Source organism: Lepidochelys kempii, chromosome 2 (genome assembly GCF_965140285.1).
Source record: "Lepidochelys kempii isolate rLepKem1 chromosome 2, rLepKem1.hap1, whole genome shotgun sequence".
In the NCBI taxonomy this organism is placed as follows: domain Eukaryota; kingdom Metazoa; phylum Chordata; order Testudines; family Cheloniidae; genus Lepidochelys; species Lepidochelys kempii.
The window spans coordinates 256943842-256962598 of NC_136381.1; the positions used below are offsets into that span (position 1 = coordinate 256943842).

At 41.6% G+C, this 18757-nt stretch overlaps 1 protein-coding gene across 5 annotated transcripts in view; it reads right to left on the reverse strand.

The window, feature by feature from the left end:
* LOC140907820 (sodium channel protein type 5 subunit alpha) overlaps nt 1-18757 on the reverse strand; it is a 268854-nt gene that overhangs the window by 104703 nt on the left and 145394 nt on the right. For 2 of the 5 annotated variants that reach the window (XM_073334664.2, XM_073334662.2), the window contains exon 16: nt 9697-10173. In XM_073334664.2, coding sequence (XP_073190765.2) covers nt 9697-10173 — 477 coding nt within the window. Of the gene's footprint in view, nt 1-5999; nt 6009-9696; nt 10174-18757 lie in introns of all 5 variants that reach the window. The other 3 variants (XM_073334667.2, XM_073334666.2, XM_073334665.2) reach the window with 2 other exon arrangements.

An 18757-nucleotide genomic window follows, 5' to 3' on the forward strand; every position in this document is an offset into this window, starting at 1 on the left:
CGAATACAGACTAACACGGCTGTTACTCTGAAACCTGTTTCGTTATAGAATCTGTGCAGATTTTTGTTTTCTTTCTCTGCCATATGCGTAGGCTACAAGCATGTCTCTTCCATATTACTTTACTGTCAGTGCATCTCAGTTACAAAAGGGAGATTAAGGTGTCGCAGGTGTACTAGGTTATTACAGGTTCTCAAACTGAGAGTGTCACAAATTGGTACCTTTCAGCAAGATGGCTGCTGCCAGCATTGGCTGAGATAATAGAAATGCCAATTGAAATGAAAACTTTTCCTAATACATTGAATAGAAAATACAGTTGTAGAAGGGTTTCGTAATATTTGAACTTTCAGGATGCCACACTTAACAACATGGGTGCAGTTTTACTTAACTGCGAAGGCTTTCTTGAAAGAGGCTTTTTTTGTCCTTTCCAGCAGAGTATTCCGATATTCACCCTTGATGTGAAGGCTCTGGAAGACAGGAGGATTGGACTGCACCAAAAAATACCTACTCTCTAGCAATGTTGCATCCAATCTTGCAGTCCTGATTTAAGCAAAGTGTCATTAGCCTCTCAATTACGCCAGCTGACACTGGATTTTCACCAACGTACGTTGAACAGAGTATAGTCCGATGTCTTTAATAGATGCTTTGCCTGGAAAAGGACTACAAGATTTGGCCCACTGTGTTAATACTTTTAATAATGCACTTGGGAAGCACAGAAGTAAATGAGGTGTTTACTTCTAAGACAAGTATGTCAAAATTCTAAACTTTCCACATTATAATAGGTTAATCACAGTGGCAATTGGCTTCACAGAGAGGAAATTTTAAATGTCTCCTGTATGTAGAGAAAAATCTCTTCTTGCACTCAACATTTTACGAGATGAATCAAAATTGCTTCCCCCCCCACCCCCTCCCCAATGCACATCTCCAGTGACTCTGCTGCAGACACTCTACTTCACTGCTGGAAGCCCCATGGGATGCAATGAGTGGGCAGATCTGAGGGCTTCCTTGTCATGGGTGTCAGACAGGAATGTTCATTAATAAATGCTAGGTTTCAGAGTAACAGCCGTGTTAGTCTGTATTCGCAAAAAGAAAAGGAGTACTTGTGGCACCTTAGAGACTAAACAATTTATTTGAGCATAAGCTTTCGTGAGCTACAGCGATGCATCCGATGAAGTGAGCTGTAGCTCACGAAAGCTTATGCTCAAATAAATTGGTTAGTCTCTAAGGTGCCACAAGTACTCCTTTTCTTTTGATAAATGCTGATGTAGACACTTCCTTTACCTCCTCTCCCAGGCAACAACAATAAAATCCACTAACAGGAGAAAATAAAGCAAGGTTCTAGCAACTCTGCCAAACTGTGACCACTAAATCCCTCTTCAACCAGCATCTTTCAAGTGAAGAGGGAGACATTTTTTTCTCTAAGCATCCTTCTTCAGACACACAAGCACACAATCATTCTCCCCACCCATTCTAAAATTCTTAAATATATAAAAATGGATTAAAGTTAGGGAAAAGTTAGAATAGATTTGAATGCATAACGAACTCCCCCAAGGAACTCTTGTTTCATTTGTATATAATGCCCTCAATGCAAAGAGATATTTAGCCATAACTGTGGGTCTTTCGATGCACTCACGTAAATTGCATTTGCATTTCTCTTGATTTCCCTTTGCACGATTTACTGTGGTTATCATGGCAACACAGACATTTGCTGGGATAAGGAGTAGTGTGGAATCTGGGAGTGTAACATGATCAAAGCTTTAAAAGTGCAACATGAATGGGGAAGCTTATTTCCCAGCTTCTGATAGGTTTGTCAGAAAAATGAAGTTATCACAGTTATAATGCCTGATACTATCAATCCCGTGAATGAGGCTTGAATACTAAACCCCAAGTCATACCATTTCCTCTTCCTCTTCAGTAACCTGTGTTGTGAACAAGATATTTTTTGTGGGTTAACACAGCATACGGAGCTGGAACAGGCACTGTCAAAACCAGACATGCGCCTGCTTCTCCACTGTTTTGCACCATATGTCATTAGTTACACCTGTGCAAAGGTGATTTATTAGTGTTTTGAGGAAATAAACATAGAATGCCTCTGACTTGGAAATGAGTGTTTCCTACAGATGCAGAGCCAAATCCACAGCTGGGGTAAATTGAGTTATGCTGAATTACACCAGCTGAGGAACTGTCCCACAGAGACCAATTTAAACGAGTCAATACCTCTGTACTATATCTATATAACTGAGTTCAGCGTAAAATGAAATGGTTTTAGTGCCAATTATTCACTATTTGAATAAAAGTAAATGGTAATTTACACTTGGTGGGGTAACTCACATGACTGGAGCACTGTCATGGATGGATATAAACTGTTCAGGAAGGACAGGCAGGGGAGAAAAGGGGGAGGAGTTGCACTGTGTATAAGAGAGCAGTATGATTACTCAGAGCTCTGTATGAAACTGGAGAAAAGCCCATTGAGTCTCTTTGGGTTAAGAGCAACAAGGGTGATGTCGTGGTGGGCATCTGCTATAGACCACCAGACCAGGAGGATGAGGTAGACGAGGCTTTCTTCAGACAACTAACAGAAGTTTCCAGATCACAGGCCCTGTTTCTTATGGGGGACTTCAATCACCTAACATCTGCTGGGAAAACAATACAGCAGTGCACAGACAATCCAGGAAGTTTTTGGAGAGTGTTAGGGACAACTTCCTGGTGCAAGTGCGGGAGGAACCAACTAGGGGCCATGCTCCTCTTGACCTGCTGCTCACAAACAGGGAAGAATTGGTAGGGGAAGTAGAAGTGGGTGGCAACCTGAGCAGCAGTGACCATGAGTTGGTCGAGTTCAGGATTCTGACAAAAAGAAGAAAGGAGAGAGCAGAATATGGACCCTGGACTTCAGAAAAGCAGACTTTGACCCCCTCAGGGAACTGATGAGCAGGATCTCCTGGGAGGCTAATATAATGGAGAAAGGAGTCCAGGATTGCTGGCTGTATTTTAAAGAAGGCTTATTGAGGGTGAAGGAACAAACCATCCCAATGTGCAGAAAGAACAGTAAATATGGCAGGCGACCAGCTTGGCTTAACAGAGAAATCTTCAGTGAGTTTAAACACAAAAAGGAAGCTTACAAGAAGTGGAAACTTGGACAGATGACTAGGGAGGAGTATAAAAATATTGCTCGAGCATGCAGGGATGTAATCAGGAAGGCCAAAGAACAATCGGAGTTGCAGCTAGCAAGGAGTGTGAAATGTAACAAGAAAGATTTCTACATGTATGTTAGCAACAAGAAGAAGTTATGGGAAAGTGTGGGACCCTTACTGAATGGGGGAGGCAACCTAGTGACAGATGATGTGGAAAAAGCTGAAGTATTCAATGCTTTTTTTTGCTTCGGTCTTCACAGACAAGGTCAGCTCCCAGACTGCTGCATTGGGCAGCACAGTATGGGGAGGAGGTGAGCAGCCCTCAGTAGTGAAAGAACAGGTTAAAGACTATTTAGAAAAGCTGTACAGGCACAAGTGCATGGGGCCGGATGCAATGCATCCAAGGGTGCTGAGGGAGTTGGCTGATGTGATTGCAGAGCCATTGGCCATTATCTCTGAAAACTCATGGCAATCAGGGAAGGTCCCAGATGACTGGAAAAAGGCAAATATAGTGCCTGTCTTTAAAAAAGGAAAGAAGGAGAATCTGGGGAACTAGAGACCGGCCAGCCTCACCTCAATCCCTGAAAAAATCATGGAGCAGGTCCTCCAGGAATCCATTTTGAAGCACTTGGAGGAGAGGAAGGTGATCAGGAACAGTCAGCATGGATTCACCAAAGGCAAGTCATGCCTGACCAACTTGATTGCCTTCTATGATGAGCTAACTGGCTCTGTGGATATGGGAAAAGTGGTGGACATGATATACCTTGACTTCAGTAAAGATTTTGATATGGTCTCCCACAGTAATCTTGCCAGCAAGTTAAAGAAGTATGGATTGGATGAATGGACTATAAGGTGGATAGAAAACTAGCAAGATCGTCGGGCTCAACGGGTAGTGATCAATGGCTCAATGTCTAGTTGGCAGCTAGTATCAAGCGGAGTGCCCCAGGGGTTGGTCCTGGGGCCGGTTTTGTTCAACATCTTCATGATGATGATGGGATGGATTGCACCCTCAGCAAGTTTGCGAATTACATTAAGCTGTGGGGAAGAAGTAGATATGCTGGAGGGTAGAGATAGGGTCCAGAGTGACTTAGACAAATTGGAGGATTAGGCCAAAAGGAATCTGATGAGGTTCAACAAGGACAAATGCAGAGTCCTGCACTTAGGAAGGAAGAATCCCTTGTACTGCTACAGGCTAGGGATGGACTGGCTAAGCGGCAGTTCTGTAGAAAAGGACCTGGGGATTACAGTGGATGAGAAGCTGGATATGAGTCAACAGTGTGCCCTTGGCATATTGGGCTGCATTAGTAGGAGCGTTGCCAGTGGATCGAGGGAAGTGATGATTCTCCTCGATTCAGCACTAGTGAGGCCATATCTGGAGTACTGCATCCAGTTTTGGGCCCCCCACTACAGAAAGGATGTGGATAAATTGGAGAGAGTCCAGCGGAGGGCAACGAAAACTATTAGGGGGCTGGGGCACATGACTTATGAGGAGAGGCTGAGGGAACTGGGCTTATTTAGTTTGCAGAAGAGAAGAGTGAGGGGGGATTTGATAGCAGCCTTCAACTACCCAAAGGGGGGTTCCAAAGAGGATGGAGCTAGGCTGTTCTCAGTGGTGGCAGATGACAGAACAAGGAGCAATGGTCTCAAGTTGCAGTGGGGAAGGTCTAGGTTGGATATCAGGAAAAACTGTTTCACTAGGAGGGTAGTGAAACACTGGAAGGGGTTACTTACGTAGGTGGTGGAATCTCCATCCTTAGAGGTTTTTAAGGCCCAGCTTGACAAAGCCCTGACTGGGATGAATTAGTTGGGGTTGGTCTTGCTTTGAGCATGGGGCTGGACTAGATGACCTCCTGAGGTCTCTTCCAACCCTAATCTTCTATGATTCTATGACATTCAAAAAACCTGTCAAATCATCATCGAAAGCTCATTTCTCCACAAACTTGCATAATTCCTCTGTAAAAATTTTTGCATATTGTCCTAAGGTAGATTTGGATTTTTTCCAATAAAAAATTATGTTCACAGGCAGGAAATGCCAGGATTTTATTCTTGACCAATAGTGAAATAGGACCATCCTGCCCGGCCCCTGAGCTTCTGGCCTGGGAGGCTGTTCCTCCACCCCCGCAGCCACACAATGGTCTGGGTGGCAGGGCTGCAGAGCCCGGCCTGACCCAGTGCTCTGTGCTACGCAGTGCGGCTGCTTGTCCTGGTGCAGCTGCGCCGCCAGCCACCGGTGCTCCAGGCAGCGCGGTAAGGGGGCAGGGAGCAGAGTGGGGGTTGGATAGAGGACAGGGGAGTTCGCGGGGTGGTCAGGGGGCATGGATAGGAGTCGGGGCGGTCAGAGGGCGGGGAATGGGGGTTGAATGGGGCAGGAGTCCTGGGAGGGCAGTCAGGAAGGAGAGGAGGGGTTGGATGGGGCAGCGGGGGGCGGTCAGGGGACAGGGAGTTGGGGGGTGGATGGGGTAAGGGTCCCAGGGGGGCAATCAGGAAGGAGAGGGGGGTTGAATGGGGTGGTGGGGGGCAGTTAAGGGCAGGGGGCAGTTAGGGGCGACGGGTCCTATATAACTTCTCTACTCTATAACTATATAACTTCTCTATAACCTATATAACTTCTCTATAACTTCTCAACTCAATGGCACCTTAGAGACTAACCAATTTATTTGAGCATAAGCTTTTGTGAGCTACAGCTCACTTCATCGGATACATACTGTGGAAAGTGTAGATCTTTTTATACACTTTCCACAATATGCATCCGATGAAGTGAGCTGTAGCTCACCAAAGTTTATGCTCAAATAAATTGGTTAGTCTCTAAGGTGCCACAAGTACTCCTTTTTTTTTTGCGAATACAGACCAACACAGCTGTTACTCTGAAACTTCTCTACTCTATAACTTCTCTACTCCTATTCGAGATTCTCCTGTTTATGTAATCACATTACTTCTTTTGGCCACAGTATCACACTGGGAGCTCACTTTCAGCAGATTATCTACCACAACCCCCAAATCTTTTTCAGAGTCATTACTTCCCAGGATAGAGTCCCCCATTCTGTAAGTATGGTCTACATTCTTTGTTCCCACATGTATCCATTTACATTTAGCCATATAAGAACTCATAGTTGGCTTGCACCCAGCTTATGAAGCGATCAGTTATGTTGAAACCCTGCTCTGTATCAATGACCTGTTCTCTTCATTATTTACCACTCCACCAATTTGTGTTTCATCTGTAAATGTTATCAGTAATAATTTATGTTATCTTCCAACTCACTGATAAAAATATTAAAAAGCATAGGGCCAAGAACCAATTCTTGAGGGACCCCACTAGAAACACACCTGCTTAACAACAATTCCCCTTTTCAATATATTGAAACCTAACAGTTTGCCAGTTTTTACCCATTTAATGTGTGCCATGTAAAATATATATTGTGCTAGTTTACAGAAGTCTAAGTATATTATGGCAACACTTCTATCTTTATCAACCAAACTTGTAATCTCATAAAAATAAAAAGATATCAAGTTAGTTTGACAGGATCTATTTTCCATAAACCCATGTTGATTAGCATTAATTATATTACCCCCCTTTAATTCTTTATTAATTGGGTCCCATATCAGCTTCTCCATTATCTTGCCCAGGATCAATGTCAGGCTGACAGGCCTATAGTTACCAAGGTCATTCCAGTTACCCTTTTAAAAAATCAGTACATTGGCTTTCTTCCAGTCTTCTGGAACTAAGTGCTCCAAAACTAACTGAAAATTAACATTAATGGTCCAGTGAGCTCCTCAACCAGCAATTTTAAAATTCTTGGCTGCAAGTTATCAGGACCTACTGATTTAAAAAATGTCCAACTTTAGTAGTTTCTGTTTAATGTTCTCTAGAGATACTAGTGGAATGCAAAGAATGTTATCATTACCATATGATGATCATCTATTTTTCCCCAAATACAGAACAGAAATATTTATTGAACATTTCTGCCTTTTCTGCATTATTATTGATAATTCGACCATTTCTATCTAGTAATGGACCAATGCCATTGTCAGGATACTTTTTGTTCCCAATATACTTTAAAAACTCCTTGTTATTGTCTTTAACTCAGCTAGTCATAGATTTCTCCTTGTGTCCCCTGGGTTCCCTTATCAATATTCTGCAATTCCTAACTTCTCATTTATATTAATTACTATCAACTTCCCCTTTCTTTTTCATTATATATATATATGTGTGTGTGTGTGTGTGTGTGTATTAAAGTTACCGTAAGTTCACCTCTAAAGCAGGTCAGGTTTTTTGTTTGTTTTTTTTTTTAAACCAAAATGGCCTTCTTCCTTGATTGCGGTATTCTGGCATTTTGGGCATGTAGTAAGATGTTCTTAACTGATTCCTCACTATTATTCACATTTTTATGATGCATTTTTTCCTTAAGGGTTCAATAAGGACATTTTGATGTTTCTCAATAGAAATTTTTCAGAATTTCCATTCCGCAAAAACGTTGACTTTTCATCCCAATTCGGGATGTAAACAACTTTCTATCAAAATTTCCTGCAGGATGGAAATTCTGTTTTCCATCCAGGTCTAATACGTATCAGTAAAATTCTGATTCTACATTTTCTTGCAACAATAACATGAAATGAGCTAGTACCTACCTATGAGAGAGAGATCAACAGCTACATGAATGTGTAAAAATGCAGTGCAGTCTTACTAGACTGGAAATCAGTGTTTTTGAACTTTTTCCTTAGATCCTGTTGTGAAACTTCAGCAAGCTCCAATGAGAAGAGACTAGATTTTAAGTTTTAACTGTACCCACTATTATTTATTAGTTTGAAAAGCATGGCATATAGTACTAGACATATTTCTAGGTGAAGCGTCAATGAACGCATGCTTTTTTGTTCTGATGAGCAAACAAGAGTATTTAACAATGTACCACAAACCCCCTGCCTTGAACTGATGTAGAAAGACAAGAAACTTTTTTTTCAAATCTCAGCTAGAAATAGATTCTGTCTCCAGAAAAATAATATGAATTTCAGCCAATCAATAATGTCAGATTAATCAATCATAACAAAGCCATCATACTCTAAGCCACTGTATACAGGGTTTACCTTACAAGGGGTTTACCTTACATGGTACTCTGCCCATATTCAACTATTATGGGGGAGGGAGAAAAGATGTCAAAGAGAACACAAACATTGTCAGTAGCAATCATTCTATTTAGCAACTATCACATATATGTTTTATGTATGCTTACTTGCCTTCTTTTAGCTAGAACTAGGGAGCAACTGACAGGACCTATCAAAGCTTAAACAACACATCTGCCGTTAAGAATAAAGCGAAAATGCACAAAGCCAAAACAGCAAGTAGTCACACTCAGGTTTCGATTTAATTTACTTTACTTTCCATGCCACCTTCACTGAAACTGGTTATTTTAATACACGTCCCTTAAATAAAGTAAAAGAAAAACAACCCTTTAAGATATTTCCAAATATTTTCTGACTGCACATTTCATTGTGCTGGTGTCTATTTGGATGACGTGGCTTGATAACATTTAGAGTTCTAATTCCCCATCTTCTCTTTTATCAGCTCATCAATCAATATGGCAATACTGGCTGGTGACAGAGTGTAATAAGCTTCCCCATAGTGAAGCATTAGAAGTTAACATTTATCTATTTGTGACTCTCTACATGGTTCTTTGGTTATGTTTTCTTCACATAACACCTCTCTAAGGATAGTGCTTGTGTCTGAACATTCTTCCTTACATCTCTGAGACCCAAAAGAATTTCAGCTTGATGCAAAGGGCCCACTGAAATCCATGGGTTTCCATTTACCTCAGTGGGTGCTGGATCAGAGCTAACGGCATTGGCTGCAACATGATTAATTGTGATCCATGAAACAGAGAGGTAGAGTGGTTCAAAAAGTGTGTGTGTGGGCGGGCGGGGATTTGTTGGGAATGATTTTTATGTGTTTTTCATCAAAATTTCAAAACATTCAGAATTTTTCAACCAGCTCTATTAAGAGGTCTGTAGAATAAGTAAGTTTACAGTGTCAAACTAAGGCATGTTACTAACTCATTTTTTGCCTTTCTCGAAAACGTGTTTCCTAAATCAGCCACTACATGCTCCTACATATGGTCACATCAGCATTTGCATGGCTCAGACCCTTTAACCAGAACTATTTGGGGCTGAAGTTCTGCTACATAAACCAAATCAAGCCACTTTCCCCTCCTCATGTATGGAAAATTTCATTTTAAATTGTCAGAGAACCTAAGGGCCCTCTCTAATATTCCTGTAATTTGAACTAAAGGAGAACTGGGGCTGGACGTGGGTGGGAATTTAGTTACTCTTGTTAACATAATTAATTTAGACATAGAGAAAGCATACAATGATAGGAGACATTCCCTTATTAAAGGCTGAATTTTGCCCTTGGATATGCACATGTAACTTCTACTGAAGTTAATGAGAGTGGCAAGTACATATCCAAGGCAGGATTTGGTCTTAAATGTTTGCATTATGAACCATGGATCTAGAGTTGGATGCGGAAATGGATGTCCTCTCAATAAACTACTGCCATCAAACAAACATTTTAGCTCCCTACCTGCTCCATTTCTGTGAATGTGCTCTGCTCCTCATCATCTTCTTGATCTTCAATATCAGATTCCCCCACAGCAATGGGAACACAGATGGACAGGTCAGGGTTGGTCAGAAAATCATCATTGTCACTAATCACTGGGAGTTTCTGCACATTTTTGTCAGTCCCGTCGTCGGCATGGTTCTCTTTGTGGTTCTCCACATCTTTACCAATGCCTGCAGTGGTATGGCTATTCACACAGTTGTGAAGGACACCTGTGTTCTGGGCAGCAAGTTTAATCATTGCCTTCTTTTCAGCTGTCGTCCTCGGATGCCTAAGTAAATTACAACAGAAATCCCATGTTGTGTTTTTCACATAGTGAAGCCCCCTGTTGATCCGAGCAAAAGCAAGCTGCAGATTGTTCATCTCTCCATCTTCATCCGGTGCTGAGAGGTTGTCAGCACTAAAAGAACTCAGTAGCAAGGCAAGGAACAGGTTGAGCACCTGAAATTAATTAGAGTCAAAAGAAAATCAATGGTACTGTCATTTTGAAACTTAACACTTAGGCTTGGAAACTACAGGGTCTCATTCTGATCTGACTTACACCAATGAAACTCTATTCACATCCATGGAGTTACTCCTGATTTACAATGGTGCAAGTAAGAATCAGAATCTCATAGACTTTTCAAAAAAATTATTTTCAGGAATAAAAGTTCAACATAGACAGTAACATGTCCTGATCCTCCAAAAAGTTTAAAAGCAGACAACAAAACTCAAAAACAGAAGAGAGGGATAATTTTCATATAAAGACATAGTTGAAAATATCCTCAAGTATTACTGTAGAATATGCTTGACAATATGACTAGTATTCCAGCTTAAAGAAGGAGACTAATTGTATGGCTAAATGGTTTCCGGTAAGAAGCTACTTAGCTGTAATAGAATACTGTAAGAAAAATGCTTCCAGGGCTTCCTTGATTTCTATTCAGCTTTACATTGTTATTTATATTTCACAGTATACAGTGACATAAATGTTCATGGCACTTAGTGATGGCAATACATTTGGAAACACTTTCAAGTATCTGCATTGGTTTTAATGCTTTTATACTGAAATAAATGCACTTTCCTTTACTTTTAAGGATTTCTAATGCCATGTAGCAGAAGCAAATATACATGGCTAATGCATTTGGGATGCTCTCTCTCCACTTAGGACTTTAAGGGTGGAAAAGGCTGCCCCTAATCTAAAGTTCATTCATCATGTGCTATAGATCCACATTTAAAATATAAACTATAGTGCAAATTAGATGGTGATAAAAACTTTAATTAACATTTGAGAAACATCTGATATGCAATCCATACAGGCAAAGCACCAAACTAACAACCCCACAGATCCATAACATCATAAGATACCAAGTTCAACACTTTCAAAAGTGGCCTCTTATTTGGGCTGCTTGTGTTTTTCGGTGTCTGACTGAAACACCTTAAGCCTGAATCTCAGAAGTGCTGAGCATTCACAATGCAGCTGCCATTACTGGGAGCTGCCCTGCTCAGCTCCTCTGAAAATCAGGCTCAAGATGCCTAAAGGTTGTGCAACTTTTCAAATTTTGAGTCACCTTCAAAACTGCTAGTCAAAGAATCTGAATTTCTATTACTTACAAGTCCTTTCTTCTGATGCTAGGTACGTAACTGTGCCAATATAGGGCCATAAGTGGCTTCATTAAATGCCTATTTTGATCTGTAACCAAATGTGATTGACTTCTAAGATGGTGTGTTAGATTAATAAAGGGGATCAGACAGTTCCAACATGCTCATCCACAGGAGAGATATGGTCATTAGGCCCATGATTTAAACCCATTGAGACTGAATGGGTCTAATTGGCCAAATAGTGGAGCAGCTGTCATGGGACAGCCTCCTGGATAGGCCCTACCAGATGCTCCTGCTGACCAGAGAAAACCAATTTGAACAGGGAGAGAGCCAGATTGAAACTCCCACATACATACAGGAAGATCTGGGCTGGCTAGGAGAATATTAATTTGTTCTATTCTGTTCTTGTAACTTCAGCTCTATCTAATTTAGCTTGTAGTGAAGTGTAAGATTAGATTAAATGTCTGTGTCAGCTGTTTTTTGTTTTAAACTCCTTTTTTCTCTAATGCTTTGTTCCAGCCACTAAATAAAACCACTTTATTTTAAAGAGGCTGTTGGTTGCAAGTTCCCCAAGGGGAAAAAAGCAGCTGCCTAAAACTCAGCTGTACCCGCAGGGTGATAAGTGGCTGGTTCAACACGCGCTCTTGGGTCACTGGCCTAAGGCTATATCTACACTACAAATTACTTTGGTATAACTTATGTTGCTCAGGGGTGTGAATAATCCACACACCTGAGCGACGTAAGTTATACAGACCTACATGCCGATGTGGGCAATGCCATGTGGATGGGAGAGCTTCTCCCGCCAACATAGCTACCGCCTCTTGCAGAGGCAGGAGTTATTAAGCCAATGTGAGAGCTCTTTCCAGTTGGCTTAGAGGGTCTTCACTAGCAGTGCTATAGCAGTGCAACTGCATCGGTGCAGCTGCGCCACTGTAAATGATGTAGTGTAGACATAGCCTAAGAGTGGAGGAATCACATGATTCCACCAGACAGGTAAGGACAAGAGCCTGAACACCTAAGGTGGATGCACTCAGAAAACATGCAGAGATGCAGCTAGCTCTGCTACTGTGACAGTTGCTTTGACTAAATTTAAAGTTAAAAGACATTTATCCAAAATAAAATGTTAAGAAACAGTCTGCTATCCCCTTGATTGCTACCTAAACAACCAACCAATGAATAAAATATATGCTAGGGCTAGGGTTGCCAACTTTGGTTGGACAAATTCCTGGCGATTTCATCACATGACATAATTTTCAATTAAAAATTAATCTTTAATTCCTGGAGACTCCAAGACAATCCTGGAGGGTTGGCAACGCCAGATAGGGCCTTGGCACTCACACTGAGTTTTCAGCATAGCCAGTTTTCAGTGCCTTTTCCAGTGCAATAAACTTTTGTGAAGGATGTTTATTCTTGTACACTGCCACAGTTTAGATCTGTACAAAAAACAAGTCAGCTCCTCCTCTTTCTGATTAACTTTTAATTGAAATTTTTATTAGTATACGTTAAATAATAGAAAAATGTGTTCATGCTAGCATGAAACTTTTCAGAAAGCTAGAATTTTCTCTTTCTCTTTTTAATTACTCAAAATGTATGGGCTGGAATTTTGCAAACTAGCATGACCTTAATTACACTGGTAATGCTTTATCTGAAGTGTCCTGTAATTATTAATTCACAAAGTACTCACTGTAATCACAATCATTACAATGAATGCATTTGGCATTAATGTAGATGCCCTATGTCCATTAAGAATTATATTTGTCTTTCTTGAAACCTAAAACACACGTTTGAACTAGCGACCTGTATTCAAGCTACAAACTAAAGTGAAATTAAAGCTAATTGTTTGGTAGCTAGTCAGCTTTTGGATTCTGTAAACTCATGTTCAGTTCAGAATGCTAGACAAACTGTTTGTGTAGTTCTCCTTTGTCATACTCAACATTTAAAATGGTAGAGTTCTCTGTCTCTTGTGCTCAGTTGGAGGTATTCAAAGAGATGCAGCCTATCAGGTAATTAAAAACCAAGCAATTAGATGTATTGTATAGCAGCTGTAAATTGATCTGCACACATACACATAGAAACAGAAAATATAATGGTGAGCAAGCCACCAAGAGAATCATTACGTAGGTCCTAGGACACAGTTGCTAAAGGCAGAGCTATCCATCACTGTGGTAAGAGGATCTCTAAACAACACAATCTCAAAGATCTGCTGGATGCGTCCTAAGGATGAACTGGAATCAATATCAATCTTCCTCAAGTTACTGCTTTTTAAATCTTGGAGGCTTTGATTTCTTGCTGTCTTACACATTTTTCAGCCACTTGCACCTGTGCACAGTGGGTGTAAAACATTCTGATTTAGTAGCCCTTCACACTCACTTTGTATGTGTAAATGACTACATAAGGAACACAGTAAGGAATCAGGTCTAGCATCAACTTCCCTTTTGGCATGGAACATGGCAAATTGCAGATTATTATGATTTATTACTGATTGACTACTACTGTCATTAGTTGAAATAAACTCAGTTTTCTGTTAAGTCTATTCATTACTGCTTTTCTGAGTCTTTTCCATAGCTGCATAACTTTATACAAACACACCTGCAGCTGCATACAGTAGATCTCATTTTTCACATTATTTATCATGGGTTACCAAGTCAATATAATTTACTTCTCCGAAATACAGCAGACATTTTGCACAAAGACCTATTTACAGTTCATGCTTTTCACAAAAAATAAACCTCAGATATTCTCCCTCTCTTTTATGAAAAGACTGCTTCAGAAGAATATTTGTTCAGTGTTTAAATAAAGAGTGAACTGCTTTATAAGCACTCCATATTTACCTATTCCCATAATTTCACCTTATGCTACACTCTCCAGAAAGGCCTGATTTTCAGAAAGTGTTGGGCACCACGCTTTGAAAATGAGCTCCCTTTGCAGTGTCTCAAACTGGAAATCCAAAACTGAGATATCAAAAAACAAAACAAACAAACAAAAAACCCACCCTGGTCCTTCTAAAAATTCACATGAATGGTCTTAAATATGTACCCAAACAATTGCTAGCTAGCCCTTATATAGCGCTTTTCACCAGTAGATCTCAAAGACTTCACAAAAGAGGTCGATATAATTATCCCCATTTTACAGATGGAGAAACGGAGGCACAAAGAGTTGAAGTTACTTGGCCAAGGTTAGCCAGCAGACCCAGGAACAGAAATGGAGTGCCAGTCCAGTGTTCTATCTAGGTCAGCATTTCTCAGAGTGGGGGTCCAGACCCAAAAGGGGGTTGCAAGGCTATTGTAGGGGGGTTGCAGTATTGCCACCCTTACTTCTGCGCTGCCTTCAGAGCTGGGTGGCTGGAAAGAGGCAGCAGGTGTCCGAGTTCCCAGCTCTGAAGGCAGTGCCACCACCAGCAGCAACACAGAAGTAAGGGTAGCAATACTATACCAGGGACAGCACATGGGGGATGGTGCCAAAAGGTGTCTTTAAGCCACTTTTAAGGTAATTAAATCTGGGAACACAAGTTAGAACAGGCCAAAACTTTTGACATGGTATCCCACAGTATTCTTGCCAGTAAGTTAAAGAAGTATGGGTTGGATGAATGGACAATAAGGTGGATAGAAAGCTGGCTAGATTGTCGGGCTCAATGGGTAGTGATCAATGGCTCCATGTCTAGTTGGCAGCCGGTATCAAGTGGAGTGCCCGAAGGGTCAGTCCTCGGGCCAGTTTTGTTCAATATCTTCATTAATGATCTGGAGGATGGTGTGGATTGCACCCTCAGCAAGTTTGCAGATGACACTAAACTGGGAGGAGAGGTAGATACATTGGAGGGTAGGGATAGGATACAGAGGGACCGAGAAAAACTAGAGGATTGGGCCAAAAGAAATCTGATGAGGTTCAACAAAGACAAGTGCAGAGTCCTGCACTTAGGACGGAAGAATCCCATGCACCACTACAGACTAGGGACTCAGTGGCTAGGCAGCAGTTCTGCAGAAAATGACCTAGGGGTTACAGTGGACGAGAAGCTGGATATGAGTCAACAGTGTGCCCTTGTTGCCAAGAAGGCCAATGGCATTTTGGGATGTATATGTTGGGGCATTGCCAGCAGATCGAGGGACATGATCGTTCCTCTCTATTTGACACTGGTGAGGCCTCATCTGGAGTACTGTGTCCAGTTTTGGGCCCCACACTACAAGAAGGATGTGGAAAAATTGGAAAGCATCCAGCGGAGGGCAACAAAAATTATTAGGGGACTGGAACACATGACTTATGAGGAGAGGTTGAGGGAACTGGGATTGTTTAGTCTGCGGAAGAGAAGAATGAGGGGGGATTTGATAGCTGCTTTCAACTACCTGAAAGGGGGTTCCAAAGAGGATGGATCCAGACTGTTCTCAGTGGTAGCAGATGACAGAATGAGGACTAATGGCCTCAAGTTGCAGTGGGGGAGGTTTAGGATGGATATTAGGAAAAACTTTTTCACTAGAAGGGTGGTGAAACACTGGAATGCGTTACCTAGGGAGGTGGTGGAATCTCCTTCCTCAGAAGTTTTTAAGGTCAGGCTTGACAAAGCCCTGGGTGGGATGATTTAGTTGGGGATCGGTCCTTCTTTGATCGGGGGTTGGACTAGATGACCTCCTGAGGTCCCTTCCAACCCTGATATTCTATGATTCTATGAAAGGCTGCTCTAATTTATGCCTAGCTGCTCACAGATCTATAGGACCATTCTGGCAGCTAGAGGTAGTCAGATTGCTCGTTTACCCAAATCATATCTCCTGCAAGGGGTGGGGGACAGAATCAAAAGTATAGAGCTGCTATGAGGTCTCTGAGGATTCCACCATATGCAAGAGGAATCTCCAGATAGACAGGTAAGCAGGTTTTCTAGCAGGAGTATGGTAAAGGTCTGGTCTGCGTTACATTTTATTTTACCTGTATCACTTTGTCTTGCAAAACAAGAAAAAACATGGGGTTAAGTTACACAGCCTTTACTCAACTGCAGGTGAGTAAGCAGGAGTAAGGCTCTATACTTGGCTTGCTCAGATTATGACTCTGGCTGTGGTCAGGATACCAAGGTCTACTCACTTGATATTCCCTTCTGTTGGTGGGAAGGGGGCAGGAAGGGTGCAGTACCACCCTCCTCCTACCCACCTGCTAGCTAGAGTAGCCAGTTAGGTGCAGAGGAGTAAAAAATTCCACAAGCGGAGTAAAATGCTCTCAGATCAAAAAGGGAGCTGGAGAGGATTTGGGACTCTTTTAGTCACAGTTTGTTGTCTGGTCTGTTCCTGAAGTAGTGTAGCTACATGCTGCCCCTTACTTATGGCAGATTGTAAAGTTATAATCTCCTGCTTTAAGATCTGTATGATTTTTAGAAAACTAAATGCCATGAAATAATTAATTTTTTACAATAGTGAAATCTAAGAAGCTGCAAACAAACACAACTCCGAGAGGGGTTTTTCTAAGGTAGAGCCGGGAACATATAATAAAAGGTCATCTAGTCCATTTCTCTGCCAGCAGAGGATTATTTCTTGTATTGGAAATATATTTTCTAGTCCTTTGTACATTTTCACCCTGGGGCAAAATTTACAAAGAGAGAGCACTTCTGCAAAAAGCAATTTACATGCACAGTTATTTTTTATATTCCTTTTTCTATTATTTCAGCTATTCATGTGTGGATAAGAGGCTTATTCTCTCCCAGCCCAGTTTCTCCTTTATCCTGCAGTGAAGTCATAATCCAAGGCTTGTGACATCTCAGTCTCTTGCTGTTGAAATGATCGTGATATCACAAATTCAGCATTATGAACTCATGGCACAATCCAACAGAATGACAATACAGGATGGAGAAGAAAGAGCCCTTGTTTACAGTTTCTCACCAATTATTTAAAAAATGTAGCAATGAAAATAAGTGCCAATTTGGATATGGTTTTCTTGGCCTGCGCACCATGTCTGTAGACGCCTGTGCTTGACATTACAAAATGGGTTGGCACTTGGATGGGAGACTTTCATAAGGCACCCAGGTGCTGATGTTGATGAATCACAGTGATGCTGGTCATTCAGTAGAAACTTCCTCTCATCAACTCCTCATTGATACATTTGTAAAACAATGTCCCTGTCCATTGATTTGTTAATTTTAACAAACTGAAATATACTGACAACAGTGAGTTAGAACCTCATCTAGTACAAATCAAAATAGCTCCATAGAGGATCTGGCCTGCAATTTGTTATGCTAATAAAAATGATATTTTAACCACAGAAAAAAGACTGGGTAAATATAATGGGCCACTTCTGTCTCATATGCTGATGTAAAACTGGTGTAACTCCAATGGTTTCAGTAGAGTTACTATGGTTTACACTAGGGAGAGAGAGTAGAATAAGACCCAATTCTTCTATCTGGATAGCTATGAAGTTGAAAGAATTTTAATTTTACCCTTTAAATCAGTTCTGAATCAATAAACTAGAATGGTGCTAGCAGGCATTGTACTGCTGGACATGCTGTCTTTGGGATGAGGGTAAAATTAAGATTCTGATCAATTGGTCCATTAAAGATCCCATGGCATTTATTGTAAGGGTAGGGGTGTTATCCTGTACCCTATATCTGAGATGCAGGTTGCATCTCATAAGAACATGAGAATGGCCATACTGGGTCAGACCAAAGGTCCATCTAGCCCAATATCCTGTCTTCCGACAGTGGCCAATGCTGAGTGCCCCAGAAGGAATGAACAGAGCAGGTAATCATCAGGTGATCCATCCCCTTCTGGCAAACAGAGGCTAGGGAAGCCATCCCTGTCCATCCTGGCTAATAGCCATTGATGGACCTATCCTCCGTGAACTTACCTAGTTCTTTTTTGAACCCTGTTATAGTCTCAAGTAATTATATTACATTTTCCCTGCAGTTTTGAGCAGATGCAACATTCTTCTTCCGAGGGACATGATCGTTCCCCTCTATTCGACACTGGTGAGGCCTCATCTGGAGTACTGTGTCCAGTTTTGGGCCCCACACTACAAGAAGGATGTGGAAAAATTGGAAAGAGTCCAGCGGAGAGCAACAAAAATGATTAGGGGACTGGAACACGTGACTTATGAGGAGAGGCTGAGGGAACTGGGGATGTTTAGTCTACGGAAGAGAAGACTGAGGGGGGGATTTGATAGCTGCTTTCAACTATCTGAAAGGGGGTTCCAAAGAGGATGGATCCAGACTGTTCTCAGTGGTAGCAGATGACAGAACAAGGAGTAATGGTCTCAAGTTGCAGTGGGGGAGATTTAGGTTGGATATTAGGAAAAACTTTTTCACTAGGAGGGTGGTGAAACACTGGAATGCGTTACCTAGGGAGGTGGTGGAATCTCCTTCCTTAGAAGTTTTTAAAGTCAGGCTTGTCAAAGCCCTGGCTGGGATGATTTAATCGGGCATCAGTCCTGCTTTGAGCAGGGGGTTGGACTAGATGACCTCCTGAGGTCCCTTCCAACCCTG